General features: G+C 47.8%; 1 protein-coding gene across 1 annotated transcript in view; it reads right to left on the minus strand.

Annotated features, from left to right (window-relative positions):
• Positions 1-8,398: 8,398 nt before the first annotated feature.
• Positions 8,399-15,817, minus strand: part of BPIFB4 (BPI fold containing family B member 4) — a 31,582-nt gene continuing 24,163 nt past the window's right edge. Inside the window, exons 14-16 of the mRNA XM_075527790.1 lie at positions 14,515-14,578; positions 13,351-13,427; positions 8,399-8,422 (exon numbers count right to left, since the gene is read on the minus strand). Coding sequence (XP_075383905.1) covers positions 8,399-8,422; positions 13,351-13,427; positions 14,515-14,578 — 165 coding nt within the window. The remainder of the gene's footprint in view (positions 8,423-13,350; positions 13,428-14,514; positions 14,579-15,817) is intronic.

Raw genomic sequence — 15,817 nt, forward strand, 5'->3', positions numbered from 1 at the left:
TTGTAAAAATGTACAGGTCTTGGAAACCCATAGAGGCAGTTCTACCTTGTCCTATAATTGGCTTTGAGTTGCCATCGACTCAATGGAAGTGAGTGAGTGAGTGAGTGAGTGAGTGAGTGAGTGAGTGAGTGAGTGAACTACTGAATGTGTAATACCATTCTGAAAAGGTTTGAAACAAAAAATAATTTAAAATTTTTTTAAAGGTTTGAAACATTGAGAAGATTATCAAAATATGACACAGAGAAGCAAAGGAAGCACATGCTTTTGACAAAAGCTGGAGGCAGCATTGCCAGCAAGCTTCAATTTGTGAAAACATATTACCTGCAAAGAGCAATAAAATGAAGTGAAATACAATGAATTATGCCTGTATTAGAACTAATTTAGCAAAGTGGCAGGATACAAGATTAATATACAAAAATCAGTTGTATTTCTATGGAGTAGCCATGAACCTTCTAAAACTGAAGTTAAGAAAGTCATTTCATTTACAATGGCACTCTAAAGGTTAAAATACCTAGGATTAAACTTAGGCTTAAAGAAGTGTACAATTTGTACTTTGAACGCTACAACACATTGTTGAGAGAAAATTTAAAATCCAGAGATATTTACCAATAATGGAAAGACCTCACGTGTTTATGACTTGGAAGACTTGTTAACATGGCAAGAATCTCCACGTGGATCTACAGATTGAGGGAAGTTGCTTTCAAAATTTAATCTGTTGACTTTTTGTGGAAATTGACAAACCAATTCTAAAGTGTGTATGGAAATGCAAGGGACTCAAAATAGCCAAAACAATCCTGACAAGAAGGAGGACTCTCAATACGTCTCAATTCCAAAACTTAACACAAAACTGAAAAAATATATTGTAGAGCTGGTGTGAAGATAAATGTAGAACAATGGAATAAATTGAAAGTCTAGAAATAAACCCTAGTTTTTAGGGTCAGGTGAAGTTCAACAAGGGTGCCAAGGCAATCTAATGGAAAAGAAATATGACTTTTCATCTCGTGGTGCTGGGACAATTGGTACCAATGTCTCAAAGAAGGAATATTTAAAACTAAAACACGAAATTAGCTTAAAATGACCAGGGATCTAAATATAAGATGTAAAAGCATAAAGCGCCTAGAAGACAAGACAGCCGTGAATCTTCATGGCTTTGGATTAGGCAAAGGTTTCTTAGTTATGACATCAAAAGCAAACGTAATGAAAGAAAAACAGACAAACTGGACCGCATCAAAATTCAGACTCCTTAGCTGCAAACAATATTATTGAAAAGTGGAACGACAGTCCATGAAATGGGGGAAATATTTGCAAGTCAAATATCCGATTAGAACCCGTATCCAAATATGTACAGTACTCTCGCTGTTCTGCGCTGGTGAGCAACTTCCACTCATAGCGACTCCATGTGTAAGAGCCTGAATGTTGCCCAGTCTCACATCATCCTCATCCTCATAATAATAGGTTCATTTGAGCCCATTCTTGCAACTCCGTATACTTACTGCTCAATTACTGTCTCCTTTGCATTTATGATCAAAATAAAAAATCTACTATCTGACTTTTGCGCATTGATGAAGCACACATGGTAGTAACAAATGGTGGGAATGGGTCATGATGCAACTCCATTGAAAGAGCCGGTATGTAAACATAGAGCCCTATGGGACCCAACAGTGCCACTCCTAGGTATAGCCGAAGAGAACTGAAAACACACACTCTCACACACAAATGCTCATAGCAGCATTATTCGTAAGAAACAAAAAGTAGAAAGAGCCCCAAATGGCCACCAATTGATAAATGGATGGATAAAATGTGGCATGATCATACAACAGGCTATTACTCAGCAAAAAGGTGTGTGTGTGAGAGAGAGAGAAGTGGTGACACACGTACTACACCATGCACAGGCCTTGGAAACTTTAGGCTAAATTCAAAACAAAAATCCAGACACAAAGACGTTACCAGGGTGCCGCTTTCAACAGATACTTCAAATGCAAAAGTGGTCTTGGCATGGGACATAGACTAGAGGCTGGGATAGTTCTAAACGTGCTTGGTAGTAAAGCCTACCACTCATCTGTCAGGGTGTATTCCTGTGGTGGCTTGTGCGTTGATTCCGTTTATATGAAATATCTTGAATCGGCAAAATTATAAAAACAGATGCTTTGTGGTTGTTTGGGGCTGGAGTGACTTCAATCACTTTAATTGGGTGGGCAGTATGGTATATTGATTATGTATCAATAAAATTGTTTTAACACATGATGAGCTGATACCCTCTTTACTCTATTTCAGTTACCAGCTATGAGACTTGGAGACAGTCACTTTACCTCTCCGGGCCTCTATTTCCACATCTATAAAATGATGGAAGACATCTTCACACAGCTTTTAATCAAGTGTTCCAAAGGTGTGTTGCATTTGATAAATCTGCTGCGACAAGACCTCTTTAGAGTATTGAGTAAAGCAAGATGTCACTAAGATGTGCCTGCCCCAGCCTGTGGTGTTTTCCATTTGCCTCCGAGGCATGTGAAAGTTAGACCCTGAGCAAAGAAGACCGGAGAAGAAGTAATGCACTTGAACTGTGGGGCTGGAGAAGAATATTGAAAGTGCCACAGGCTGCTAAAAAGACAACTCGATCTGTCTTAGAAGAAGCATGTCAGAGTGCTCCTGCGAGGCAACAATGGTAAGATGTTGTCTTACATGTTTTAGACCTGTTGTCAGGAGAGACCAGTCCCTGGAAAAGGACGTGATGCTAGGTAAAGCAGAGGGGGGGGGGGCAAAGGAGTCCTCAAGGGGTTGAACTGGCACAGTGGCTTCAACAATGAGCTTGGGCATTGTAACAACTCAGGATGGCACAGGACCAGGCAGTGTTTAGTTCTGACTCGATGGCACCCAATAACAACAAAGCCTAGATGTCAAGATTATTCTTACAGACATGAGATCATGTATGCAAAATGCAAACATTCATTCTTAATATGAGCAAATGACGCCCAGAGTGATCATCTCAGTGCGTCAAATACAGACAAACTCCTGGAGAAGGCAGGACCCCCATTCAGTGATCCCAAAGTGCTGATCGTTCATCTGCTGCTGGACAACAAATACATAGAAATGCTCTCTCCCTTTTGTTTCTTTCTTTAATTTTCATTGAGGTATAAAACCTATTATCATCAAGTCAATTATGACTCATGGTGACCCTATAAGACAAGAATAGACGGTCCCCCACAGGATTTCGAAGGCTGTAAACTTTACAGATTTCCAGGGCTGTATCTTTCTCCAGAAGAGCAGATAGATGCTAAGCACGTATCTATCTTTCAGTTACCAGCTAAGAGTTTAATCCTTGCACCATCAAGACATAAAGTAAAATGCACAGATACTAGAGATCAGTGAGTCTTAATTCTTGAGTTTAATACTCATACAATCACCACTCAAACCAAGATGAAGAACCTTTCTATCATCTCTCCAGGTTGCTCCCTAAAATTGTGTTCCATTCAACAATTCTCCCCCCATCCTAGTGTCATATGTTTAGCTGTGTCCTCAGAAAATGTGTCCAGGGAGTCAAGACAGTGTCCAGGTAGAATCCCTCTCGGTATCCAGGTAGAAACTCACCTGGTGCTCCTGTTGCTAGATCAGAAAATTAAGAGGTCAGGAGGCCAATATTGGCCTAAAAATAGATTCAGTGTACTAGGGTCTGGTTCAGATCCCCCCCCCCCCCCCTGTGATTTTCGCCCATGGAGCAATTCGAGAACTCGCTGAAATGCTCTACGTTTACGCGTCTGCCTGAGGGTTCCACTAATCCCTCACCAGATCCAGTGGGATGGCATCCACCACCCCTTCTTACGCCCAAGATCCAAGACTCCCAGCGTGCAGTAATTTCCCAGACTGTTGTCTAAAGGGGGTTATAATCTCAGGCTCGGAGACAGCCTCCAAGTACTAGCCACAAGGCCTCACACCAGAGTTCCCCTCTCTGCTATCTACCCCTCGCCTGCATTTTCTGGTTTTGCACCCTCCCTCCCCAGACAGGAATGGAGTGGCTATATTGGCCATCCCCTTTCATCTCTCCCCAGCTCCATGCCTATCAGAGTGGGTGATGATAGATAACTAGTCACTAATTGAGAAGCCCCTGGGATATATTCCATGATACAGCTGTTCAGGAGAAAGCCAGGAGTGACCCAGGAGTTCAGTTGAGGAAGAATTCAGATCCATTCAGCCCCAAACCCCCTCAGCTAATCTGGTCCCCCTTCCCTGAGGGACAGCAGAGCACAGGCCAAATACCAGGGCACCTCACAGCCCTTTGCAAAAGGAAAAAGAATATATTTTTTTAATGCTTACAATTGCAGGCTGTGTTCCTCTTTGTAACTTTGAAGGTAAACCGTAATGTAGCTGAGAGGAAGCACTGAATGCCGAATGAAGTTGTGAACATGATGGTGGGGCAGGAGGAAAGTAAAAGGAAAGAGAGGAAAGAGCTAGGAGGTAAAAGCTATACAGAGAGAAGTATAAATATAGGCATGCATATATATAAATATGTTAATATACAAAGATAGGGGTATTGGGTCATATACATATATTTATATGTTGAAAGTATCAAGATAGCAGACTCTGGTCCTCTACTTAACTCTTTCCTCAACCCAAGAACACTTTGTTCTAATAATCTGGCAATGTGTGATACCCAACTTCCTGACAGAATCGCTGAAGACAAATGGGTACATAAGCAAATGTGGTAAAGAAAGCTGATGATGCCCCGCTATCAAACATATAGCCTCTGGGGTCTTTAAGGCTTGAAAATAAACAAGCAGCCATCTGACAAGGAAGTAACAGAGCCCACATGGTAGAAGAACACCAGCCTGTGTGATCATGAGGTGTCAACAGGATCAGGTATTGGAAGATCAAAACCAAACAATTATATCAAGGTAAAGGAAAGGGGTCAGAGTGGAGACCCAGAGCCCATCTGTAGACAATTGGACATTCCCTCACAGAAGGGTCATCAGAAGGGATGGCTCATCCAGGGTGCAGTATAGCACCGATGAAACACACAACATTCCTCTAGTTCTTTAATGCTTCCTCCCCCTCCCCCATCATAATACCAGTGCTATCTCACAAGTCCTGCTAGACTGGAGTAGGGACACTGGTACAGATAAGTGCTTTTGACACAGATAAACCTCTCAGAGACAATAACAGGAATAGTGATACCATGAGGATAGGGGAAGGGTGGGGAGCAGGAGGTGTGGGGGGAGAAAGGGGAAGCTGATAGTTGTGATGGATGTATAACACATGTTAGCATCCCGTCAGGGATACAGTGGATGGCGTAAGATATGGTGGAATTCCATTCCTGCATCACTAGCTTTAGTGTTTGGTATGTAATTTAAATAGTATTTGAAGGCCATTTGTACTGATCGATTTTCTTGCGTGCAGATAGACATACTAGCACAGACAGCATCTACTTTGAGATAGAGCTTGAAACGTCCTCTTTGGCGATGTCTGCAGCTCCATTCCTCTTGACTGTGTCATTCCAGGCCTACCAACGCATATGATTACCTGATTCAAAATGGCCGATTCTCCTCCATTGCAGCTCACGAAGGCCTAGAATATTGATCTTCACGTGTTCCATTAATCTTTAATGACTTCTGATTTTGCTAGATTCGTACTTCCTACATTCCAAGCTCCAATGATTAATTGATGTTTGCGCCTGTTGTTTCTCAATTGAAGGCATGCAAAATTGCCTTCATCGGCAAGTGAAGATCCTGAAGGTTTTACCCCGGCAGGCTGAGAAGGCAGCTCTCCCTCGCTATTTTATGAGTGCCTCTGACCTTAAGGACTCATCTTTGACACGATCTCTGACAATTGTCTGGTGCTAGGCATTCAGCTTTCGGCCACTGACAATGTTCTGATGTGATCCATAGGGTTTCAACGACTAATTCCGCCGAAGCAGATAGTCTCTTCTTAGTCTGGAAGCTCTGCTGAAACCTGTTCACTCTGGGGGACCCTGCTGGTATTTGAAATGCCACTGACACAGCCTTCAGCATCACAGCCACGCACGAGCCACCACAGGAGGACAGACTGACAAACCAGGGGTGGTCAGTATCTGTGGGCAGCCCTAAAAGAGTTTCACAACATTGCCTGGCCAGAGCGGAGAGCAGGCCAAGAGCCTCAGGGCCCACGAGTGGTGTGTCTGCCAGCATGACAGAGAGGCAACTGTCCTGACTGAGCTGTGCATCCTGAGAATTTCTCACTTGAATTGCAACCTTTAATAAACCTCATGATCACGAGCATTGTGTGTGAGTCATTGAATCCAGCTGCCTTGTGACAGTCAGCCTGGGGAGCTGGAGGTGGTCAGATGTGGCCTCCACACCATTTCCACAGCCCGACATGCAACCTACTGCGCCATCAGGCCTCCCCTCCTGTCAGGAGCGAGACCCACCATGTGCAAAGCTGTTCTCTTGGTAGGGGAGACCCACCGTGGATGCATGCTGTGTAATTGTTGTTTAATATGAAGCAACTGCCTCCCTCCGTATCTTATAGGCAGGGCTTCAGCAGCCTAAGGAGAGGGCTGAGGGACCGTTGATCTGAGTGGGGAGGAGTCTAGTTTTTACTGTCCTTTATTTCTAGAAACCAAGGCCATCCATTAGACGGACAGCTGTGGGGTGGTGCTTTGAGGTGGAACTGTGGTTTAATTCCCTCATTAAGTAACTGAGACAGCAAAGAAAAACAAGGGGGTGGAGTTGTCAAACTGGCTTGAACCAGATTGGGCCTGCCAGCTCTGCATAGAAGTGACCAGCATGTCCTCCACCTAATGTTTTAATGTCTGACACCAAAATAAAACACCTCCATTAATGCCCAAATGTGGGCAAAGCACTATCTCTGTGACCCCACCCCACCTCCCCAACTGAGGGGGCACAGACTGGTCCTTGTGCTGAATCATCCTTGGATGAGCACGAATTCGGAAACCAGATACTGACATAGGAAAGTCTAGTAAAGGCCCCTGAACCATCACATAGAGAGCCACCTCGACCACCCAAGTCCCAGTCCTTTCTTTGTCCAAAGAAAGTTGCTCCGTTCGCTTTCAGCCATTTCATGTGCCTGCAGCCCAGCCGAGCACGACCCGGGAGATCATCGTCGCGGCTCAGCCGGGACTGTTGCTTGGTAGCCGTGGGAGCCACGGCTCTACCCTAGCACTCCTCCAGCCTCCCACCCAGGAAGACCCTGGGCAAGTATTACTCTTCCCCATCCTTATCCCTTGAGGAGTGGACTTGGATGATGCAAACTGGATGACAGGCTGTAGAGTAATTCCACTCTGCTGACATGGTGTCACCACGCGGCAGCATTGACTCGGTAGCAACTGACAACAGCAACAGCCCTCCGAGGGCTTGGGGTCTTGCTTTGGCCAATGAAGGGGCCTTCCATGAAGGTTTAAATGAGTCGGGTCCCAAAGTCTCAGAATAGGACTTGGCTGGTAGCTAGATATTCAACAAAAAATAGCTTTCCGGAAGATGGGACAGAAAGGGTTATTTTGTGGTTGGTTGGTTGGTTGGTTGGTTGGTTGGTTGGTTGGTTGGTTGGTTGGTTGGTTGTATGGTTGGTTGGTTAGTTGGATGGTAGGTTGGTTGGTTAGTTGGATGGTTGGGGCTGTTGTTTTGATGGCCTTTTCACCTACACCTGCATGTAGGATACACCTAGCACTCTTCTAGATCTCAAGAAGTCACAAGCTTGTGAGAGAAGAGGAGAGAGCTGGAAGCTGAGAATGGAGAGGGGACCCTGACCCCAAACACACAGGAGTTGTGCTCCAAGGTCATCAGTCTGGTTGTGTGAAGGCTGATGGGTTTTAATTTGTTGCCATGGGCTGGGCACTCGGACGTGCTGAGGAGTGTAAGGGAGGGGATGAGGGAGAGAGGGACCGGACCAGGGAGCACTGGACGGCGGTCACAGGAGCCCAGTAGATGCCCTTTCTGCTCAGCTGTGGGTCCTCAGCTGCGTCTGACTTTGCCTCCAAATATTCTCTGTCCACTTAGTCTCACCTGCCAGTGCCCCAGGACCGTCAAGGGGAGAAGAAAAACACCAGATCTTAAGGAAGGGTCCTTCACAGAGACTCACCCCAACGGACTGCTGGGAAAGTGGAATCTTTTATTGGGAGGGTAAAGCGTACTATCCGTGGGGTCTGCCCGGGAGCCCAAAGTGGGGCCCGCAGGACCTCAGTCTTTGTGATGACCTCTCTCCCTCCACCTGGCGCTGGCTGGGGATATGGGTGGGATGGTTTGTCCATGAATATCTTTCCTTGAGGTGGGGGCTGGGAAGAGAGTTGGAGGGCTGGAGGAGGGAGCTGTCGTGGAAGGCAGAAGGGACCTAGGGCTTGGGAACAGTGTCCAAGCAGAGCCTCTTCAGGGCTGGGGCTGGAGCAGGGCTGCAGCAGCCCCTCTGCTTCTGCCATTCATGCACTCAGCACCAGCAGGTCCTAGAGGGGCAGAAGAGAGAACACAGTTGGAGAGGGAAGGGCTTCGGGCTGCCTCCTCAGCCAGACGGAGCTGTCTCTGGATTTGGCAAGCTACGCTTCTGGAGAGCAAACAGTGAGCAGTGGGGATGAGTAGGGTCAAGTAGACTAAGGATCCCCCTTGGCCATGTCACTTTCCACCTGGACAGAATTCCCTCCCCTCCTGCCTCTCCCCCTCCTTCCTTCAAACAAGAGAGCTTGAACAAGTGAGCTTGAACCTGTCTCTCACATTCCTCTAAAATCGTCTTTTCATCGATGAACTGAAAATCGGCAACAAAATGAACAATAAAAGGAACGGATGGGGCGGAGCCAAGCCAGTCAGGGTGCAGTATAGCAACGATGAAACATACAACTTTCCTCTAGTTCCTAAATGCTTCCTCCCCACCCACTATCATGATTCCAATTCTACCTTACAAATCCAGCTAGACCAGAGGATGTACACTGGTACAGAGAAGAGCTGGAAACACAGGGAATCTAGGGCAGATAAACCCCTCAGGACCAATAATGAGAATAGTGATACCAGGAGGGGGAGGTGGGGGACACAGGGGAAAACAATCACAATGATCTACATATAACCCCCTCCCTGGGGGATGGACAACAGAAAAGTGGGTGAAGGGAGACATCGGTCAGTGTAAGACATGAAAAATAATAATAATTTATAAATTATGAAGGGTTTATGAAGAAAGGAAGAGTGGGAGGGAGGGGGAAAATGAAAAGCTAATACCAAGGGCTCAAGTAGAAAGAAAATGTTTTGAAAATGATGATGCCAACAAATGTACAAATGTGCTTGATGCAATGGATGGATGTATGGATTGTGATAAGAGTTGTATGAGCCCCCAATAAAATGATTTTTTAATTATAAAAATAAAAAGCATTAGCAACAAAAAAGAAAAGAAAGGGCTCTAGAATTGAATGTGGTGATAATTGTACCACTCTTCTTGATATGATTGAGTTGTTGACTTGTCTGACATGTGGATGAGGGGCTAATAAAACTGTTTTAACAAAGGGGTAAAAAAGCAACGGATCACAACTCTGAACACAAAATAGATATTCGTGAGGTTCTACTGAGGCATATTATTTTTTACAAAGTAGTTGTGGTAGTTATATTATCGTTTGTCAATTTGAGAGGAGTAAGAGGGAAGCCTGTCAATCAGGTCATACGTAGCCAATGAGGCCTCTGTGTTGGCATGGCCTTCTCCTGAGGATTCTGGGAACTCCTGGCTTCCTCCTTGGTGGCAGGACACACTCTCTCTCTCTGCTCAGTCCCTGGGAGACATTCTTGTTGCAGAGCCTCAGAGCTGGAGAAGCGACATGGAGCCCCCAGCCAGTGCTGAGATGCTTGCAACGCCATTGAATCCACATGAGTTCCCACCCACTGGCCTGTGATCTTCCTGCATTTGGTCTCATTGCATGTGGTTCCTGAGTCTGAAGAGGACTTTATAGATTGGTATCAGACACATGGGCTATCAGACTTACGGACTTGATCTGGACTGGGCTGGGATGTTTTCTCAATGTTCAATTGCTCTTGCACATAAAGCTCGTTCCTATACACATGAGGGTCTCTGGATTTGTTTCTCTGGTCTACCCTGACTAACACAGTAGTTGAATTGAGAAGGAAATGAGGGAACAGGGATAACTTTTCCTTATAGAATTCCAATTAATAAAAGCCAAAGGAATTACAGAAGTACAAAATCCTTCTGAAGCAAACACCGGAGTCATACCGTAGCATGAACCACGAATGAGGGCTGAGACAAGTGTGAGGAAGTGTGATGAGAAACAGACATGCAGTGTGGGTTGTCTGTAAGTCTGAGGGGGGTGCGGGGGTGGGGAAGGGACAGGTGGTGCAGCAGGTTAAGCATTTCCCCTGCTAGCCGAAAAGTTAGTGGTCAGACCCCAGCAGCCGTTCCTCAGGAGAAAGAGATGGCAGTCTGCTTTCTTAAGGATCTACAGCCTTGGCAACTGGAGGGGCCAGTTCCATCTGGTCCAAAGCATCACAATCAGCAGCAGGGCATTTGGTTTGGTTTCCTCTCCCCCCTCCCCCCCCCCGGGGAGATACCAGTTGGTTATAAGGGAAACATTACACGTTTACAATGGAAGACCTAGCAAGAACCACCTTAGCCACGGTCAGCAGCCCCCGGGGTAAGACTTGGACATCATCACCCCCTGCTCTGAGGCCCAGCCTCACTTCTGTGCCCTTCCTGTCACCATGCATAAGCTTCATCTAGCCAGAAGAAGATCTTGATTCTACAGAACTCTCGTCAGAAGGCAGGGATGAGGAATCATCATGGGTGGGAGGAGACCGACGGAGCCTTGGTTGGTTCTGCGTTGGTCTGCAAGCGCACGGTCGGCAGTTCAAACACTCCAGCAGCTCCTTGGGAGAAAGACTGGGCTTTCTACCCCTGGACAGAGTTATAGCCTCAGAAACCCGCAGGCAGCCGTTGCGAGTCAGCACGGACTCGCTGGCAGGGAGTAAGAAGGAGACCTGCCAACTACGTGCAAGATGGGATCTTGGATTGAACCCTGACTGAGAAGGGAAACCAGCGGGAAACCTGGTGCTGAGGAGTTCGGAGTTTTGAGCCGATGCTAATTTCCTGGTTTGGGTCACTGTGTGAGCTGAGACGTGACAGGACTGCCTTGTTTTTCCGAGTCTCTTGACGTTTCCGCCTTTGACAGGGTGCAGTCTGACTGCCTTTCCACCTCAGGTAATGGAAGACCTTTGTGAGTTCCCCCCTCAGGCTGTCCTCCACCCAACATAGGTTCCCATTTTTGCAGGATAAAGGATATTCTAGAACTCTCTTTACTCTTTGGGCAACTTTTCTGTACATCTAAAGTTATTTTCAAATAAAAAGTAAAAAGAAAAATGTCTAGATCCCTATTCGGCCACTAATGAGATTAGCGAGCATTAACAAAGGGCTCGCTAGGCCAGGTACTGGGTCAAAAGCCTCCTGTACGCCAGCCTCCTGTGCCTTTCAGATCCAACACTGCACTTTAGATGCTATTACAGATAATTGCATAATTCTCGTCATTAATCTGAAATAAAATCCACAGATTATTTAATGTATTTATATCTTTACATTTTAAAATTATAATTTATTTGCTGGAATGAAAAATAAAAGATAAACCATTTATAACAAAATATGTCTCTTGGGAACAACATGCTCAAGTGAAATTACTCTGTAAAGAATAACTTGTCTTTCGCCAATTTTTAAAAGGTCCTAGAGAGATGCTGGGATCGTGGGAGCAGGGCAGTGTCAGCTTAGAACCACTGGCTTGGGCTGCTTTGTGCTATCTCAGTGTACACCCCAGCCCCAGCTTTCACCCGTTGGCTGACCTTAAGCAAGTGGCCTGCCCTCTCTCTGAGAGCAAATACCACCAGGGTTGTGAGAAGGCGGAAAACACATACCAGAGCTCCCGAATCAAAACACAGAGTCCACAAATGGGAGAGATGAGGGTGGTGCTACATTGTCACCATCCCATCCAAATGTCCTCATACACTGCCATCAAGTCGATTCTCACTCACGGCAACCCTAAAAGCACAGAGTAGAACTGTCCCTATGGATTTCTGAGACAGTAAATCCTTACGGGAGTAGAAAGCCTCATCTTTCTCCTATGGAGCAGCTGGTGGTTTCAAACTGCTGGTCTTCTCCTTGGCAACCCAACTCCTAGCCCACCACCGCACTGGGGCTGCTCGCATTTCCTAGCCCCTCCTTTTAAGGGAACGACAGCAGTTAGCCATTCCTCCAACTCCGTTTCTCACCACAAACTTCAGATGGTGGGTTTCCTTGCTTCCCTGTTATCAGATGTGGACACAGAGGCTCGGAGCAGTGTGGAGGTGTGGCTGATGGAACCAGGATGGGGACCCCTGGGGATTGTCCCAGAGCGGGCACTTGACCTCTGCCTGCACTGCCCTTCTAAGCCGCCGCACACCTCCCCTGCAAGTGAGGTGCACTTCCTCCTGGGCCAAAGCTTAGACCTGGCGGGCAGACCTGGCGGGGAGCAGGTGCTCCGGACACTGCTGCCAGCGATGCAAATAGTCCCTCTAGGGTGAAGGTCCAGTCATTTCACTCCTGGGACTCTGTTCCAAGAAACGAATTCTAGATCCAGGACACCAGTCCATCCAGGGCACCCGGCTAGAATGACGAGACGGATAGTGGCGGGCCTCTCTAGGCCACTTACAACGTGCCAGGGATTGCGTACGGTGCTTTGAGCCGAGAATCGCTTTCTAACCTAGAGGCTGCCCAACAAGTAAACACCCTGAGTAGCTCTTGTTACAAAGGGCCACACTGAGGCTCAGAGAAGCCTGGGCACCGCAGGGCTGGAAGTTGAACTGAAGTCATTAGGCTCCAGTACCCTCATTCTTTAACCCCACTGTTCTGACCCCCTGAGCAAAGCTGGGTTGAAAATGGAAAATGCCAGAAAGCTTGGAATGAAAAACAGCGAAAAGTCTCAAACGGTGACTTGTGGCTTACAGACGCATCTAGAAGACATCGATGCTTGAGTAGTATTTCTCCCCCCCCACCCCCACCCCGAGATGTCAGACCCGAGCACATGTGGTTTGGCGCAGTGTACACAAGAGTCCCTGCACTTGAGCGTCCAGGCGCCTGTCACGCATACAATTATGCAATGACTTCTAGGCCCTTAGCCACTCTGAGACTCCATTTCCGCCTCCGTAAGACGGAGCTGTGGACTCTGTCATGTGAGGGTGCGGTCGGTCCGTGATGTGACAGGCTTCCTCTAATAGAATTGTGTAGCTTGCTTTCTCATCCCCTCACGCCAACACTTTGAAAGGAGACGCTCCTGGTCCTCTTTTTCTGCCCCCAACAGGTGTAGCTGCTAAGGCTGATGGACAAAGGACAGGAGGAGAAAGCCAAACAGAGCCGGCGCCCCCTCACCTCCAAGACGTCAATATCTGCGTTGCTGAAGTCAATGTTGAGGATTTTGGGGAGAGGAACTCCAGAGCCCAGCATGGCTGTAGGTGGGTGGGGAGGGGGGGACACAAAACAAAAAGACAGGCAAGGTGAGCACAGCAGCAGGGAGGCGGGGCACGCTCTGCGGACAGCATCCCCCAGTACCTGCAAGGACCCTGGCAGTTGCTTCAATGTCTGGAAACCTTTGTCCTTGCTGCTCCTTCTACCTCCTCCCTGGGCTCCGGGCTCCAGTTCCCATTGCCCACCCCACCCCCACCTCTCCGGACCCTCCCTGCCTTCTGAGCTTGGTTCTGGGGCAAACACTGGCCTCTGCGTCTCCTGTGGTTGATGGTGCCAGGGCGTACTCTCATTCCTCCCAAGTGTCATTTCTCTCGGCATCTCCACTCGCTGACATCGATCCAACTCATAGCGACCCTACAAGACTGGGCAGAACTGCCCCTGAGAGCTTTCCAGGACTGCTGCTCTTTATGGGAGTAGAAAGGTCCATCTCCTCCCACAGAGCAGCTGACGGTTTCAAACTGCTGACCTTGTGACCACTCTGCTCACTTAATAGGCCTGTCTACTTGAGAGTGGGTCCCTGGGCTGGGTTCCATTCCAGGCTGGACTGACTCTCTGTGGGAAGGGTCAGCTGTCATGTGGCACGGCATGACAAAGGCTCTCCATGCCATTGCGTGATACATGCGTGCTGGGAAGGGTTCTGGTGTCCTGTTTTCACCACAATAAAGGAAAAAGAAATCTTAAAATAACTGTCTGGAAAACTTGCAGGAGGATGTGCCTGGAAGGAAAGGGCTGCCTTTGGAAGGCGGACGTCCGTATCTAGGTAGCTGGTTTGGACCTTCCTACAGTGTACACATGTACAATTTCCCTATGCAGACAGACAGACACATGTCATGAGCAGCACAAAAAAACAGCCAAAAACAAAGAGTAACGCAGAAAACAGTAACGCAGAGGGGACAAATGAGGAAGGCGAGAGGCCCCTGGGGACAACATTTACATCCCGAAGCTTAAATAAATAAGCTTAGCATGATGTTCTCAGTCACATGTTCAGCAGGCCCGACCAGCCAGCGGCCGCCAACCCCCCCCCACCACCACCACGTGTCCCTGGGAAAGCACAGTGCCCTCGCTCACCGTTCATGGCGGGCATAAACGCCAGGTCAAAAATCTTTCCAACAAGAACCTCCATGAGGCCAACCTGTAGCAGAAGAACAAGAGGTGAGACCAGGCAGTGGGTTCACTCAGACCCAAGGACTCATTGAATCCAGCCCTGGGGCCCCTAGGGACCTCCGAGCCTCAGTTTCCCTGCTGACTGGCACTAGGCTAGCAAGCCCAGTTTGGAGTCCTAGAGCGGCAGAAACAGTTAAGAACTTGCTGGCTCACGTCCACCCAGAGACACCTTGAAAGGCCAGCCTGGTGGCCTACTCCCGACCATTCCTCCAAGAGCCCTCTTCTCCTCTGAGTCCCGTGGGGTCACGGGTGGGGAGGGGCCCCATAGCAGGTGGGAAACTGGAAGTCCAGCTTGCCAGGATGAGAGAAGGATTCCAGGCAAATCAATCAGAAGGCCTGGCCTCGGCCTAAATCTTTGCCCTTCACTTCGCTAAGCCTCAGTGTCCACATCTGAAAATGGGAGTGAGAAGTTCTTACCCCAAGGATGGCTGTGCCTATCCAGTGAAGTCCCTGAGGTGGGGCAGGCGATGCAAATGCCCGATGGGCTTGACTGCTAACCAGTTTGCAGTTCAAGTTCATCCCCAGGCAACTCGGAAAGGCGTGGCAATCATGAGAACTCCGCCATTGGAAGCCCTCTCTGACACATCGCTGGGGTCACTGGGAGTTGGAAATGACCAGAGGACAACTCAAAAGCTCACTGCCATGGAGGCAATGACTCATCAAGTCATCAACTCACAGGGACCCTCTAGGACAGCGGTTCTCAACCTGTGGGTCGCAACCCCTTTAGGGGTCAAATGACCCTTTCACAGGGGTTGCCCGATTCATAACAGTAGCAAAATGACAGTGATGAAGAAGCAACGAAAGTAATGTTATGGTTCGGGGGGTCACCACAGCGTGAGGAACTGCATGGAAGGGCCGTGGCATTAGGAAGGTTGGGAACCACTGTTCTAGCACAAGTCAGAACTGCTCCTGTGAGTTTCCAGGACCGTGATGGTTTACAGAGTAGAAAGCCTCTTCTTCCTCACTCAGAGAGGCTAGTGGTTTCGAACAGCTGACCTTGCAGTTAGCAGCCAACACGTCAGCACCACACCACCAGGGGAGTTCCATTGAAGTTACTGGCTGCCTGTAAGGTAGCTGCTTGGCGGGGTCCTCACAGTGGTAAGAGCCTAGGGCCCAAATCCCCACGCCACTCTCATGCTAGCTCTGTACACTGACGCAAGGCACTTAACTTGTAACGGAGGATTCGATGAGGAAAAGTTTAAAAAAC

The sequence above is a fragment of the Tenrec ecaudatus genome, chromosome 12 (assembly GCF_050624435.1).
Source record: "Tenrec ecaudatus isolate mTenEca1 chromosome 12, mTenEca1.hap1, whole genome shotgun sequence".
In the NCBI taxonomy this organism is placed as follows: Eukaryota; Metazoa; Chordata; class Mammalia; order Afrosoricida; family Tenrecidae; genus Tenrec; species Tenrec ecaudatus.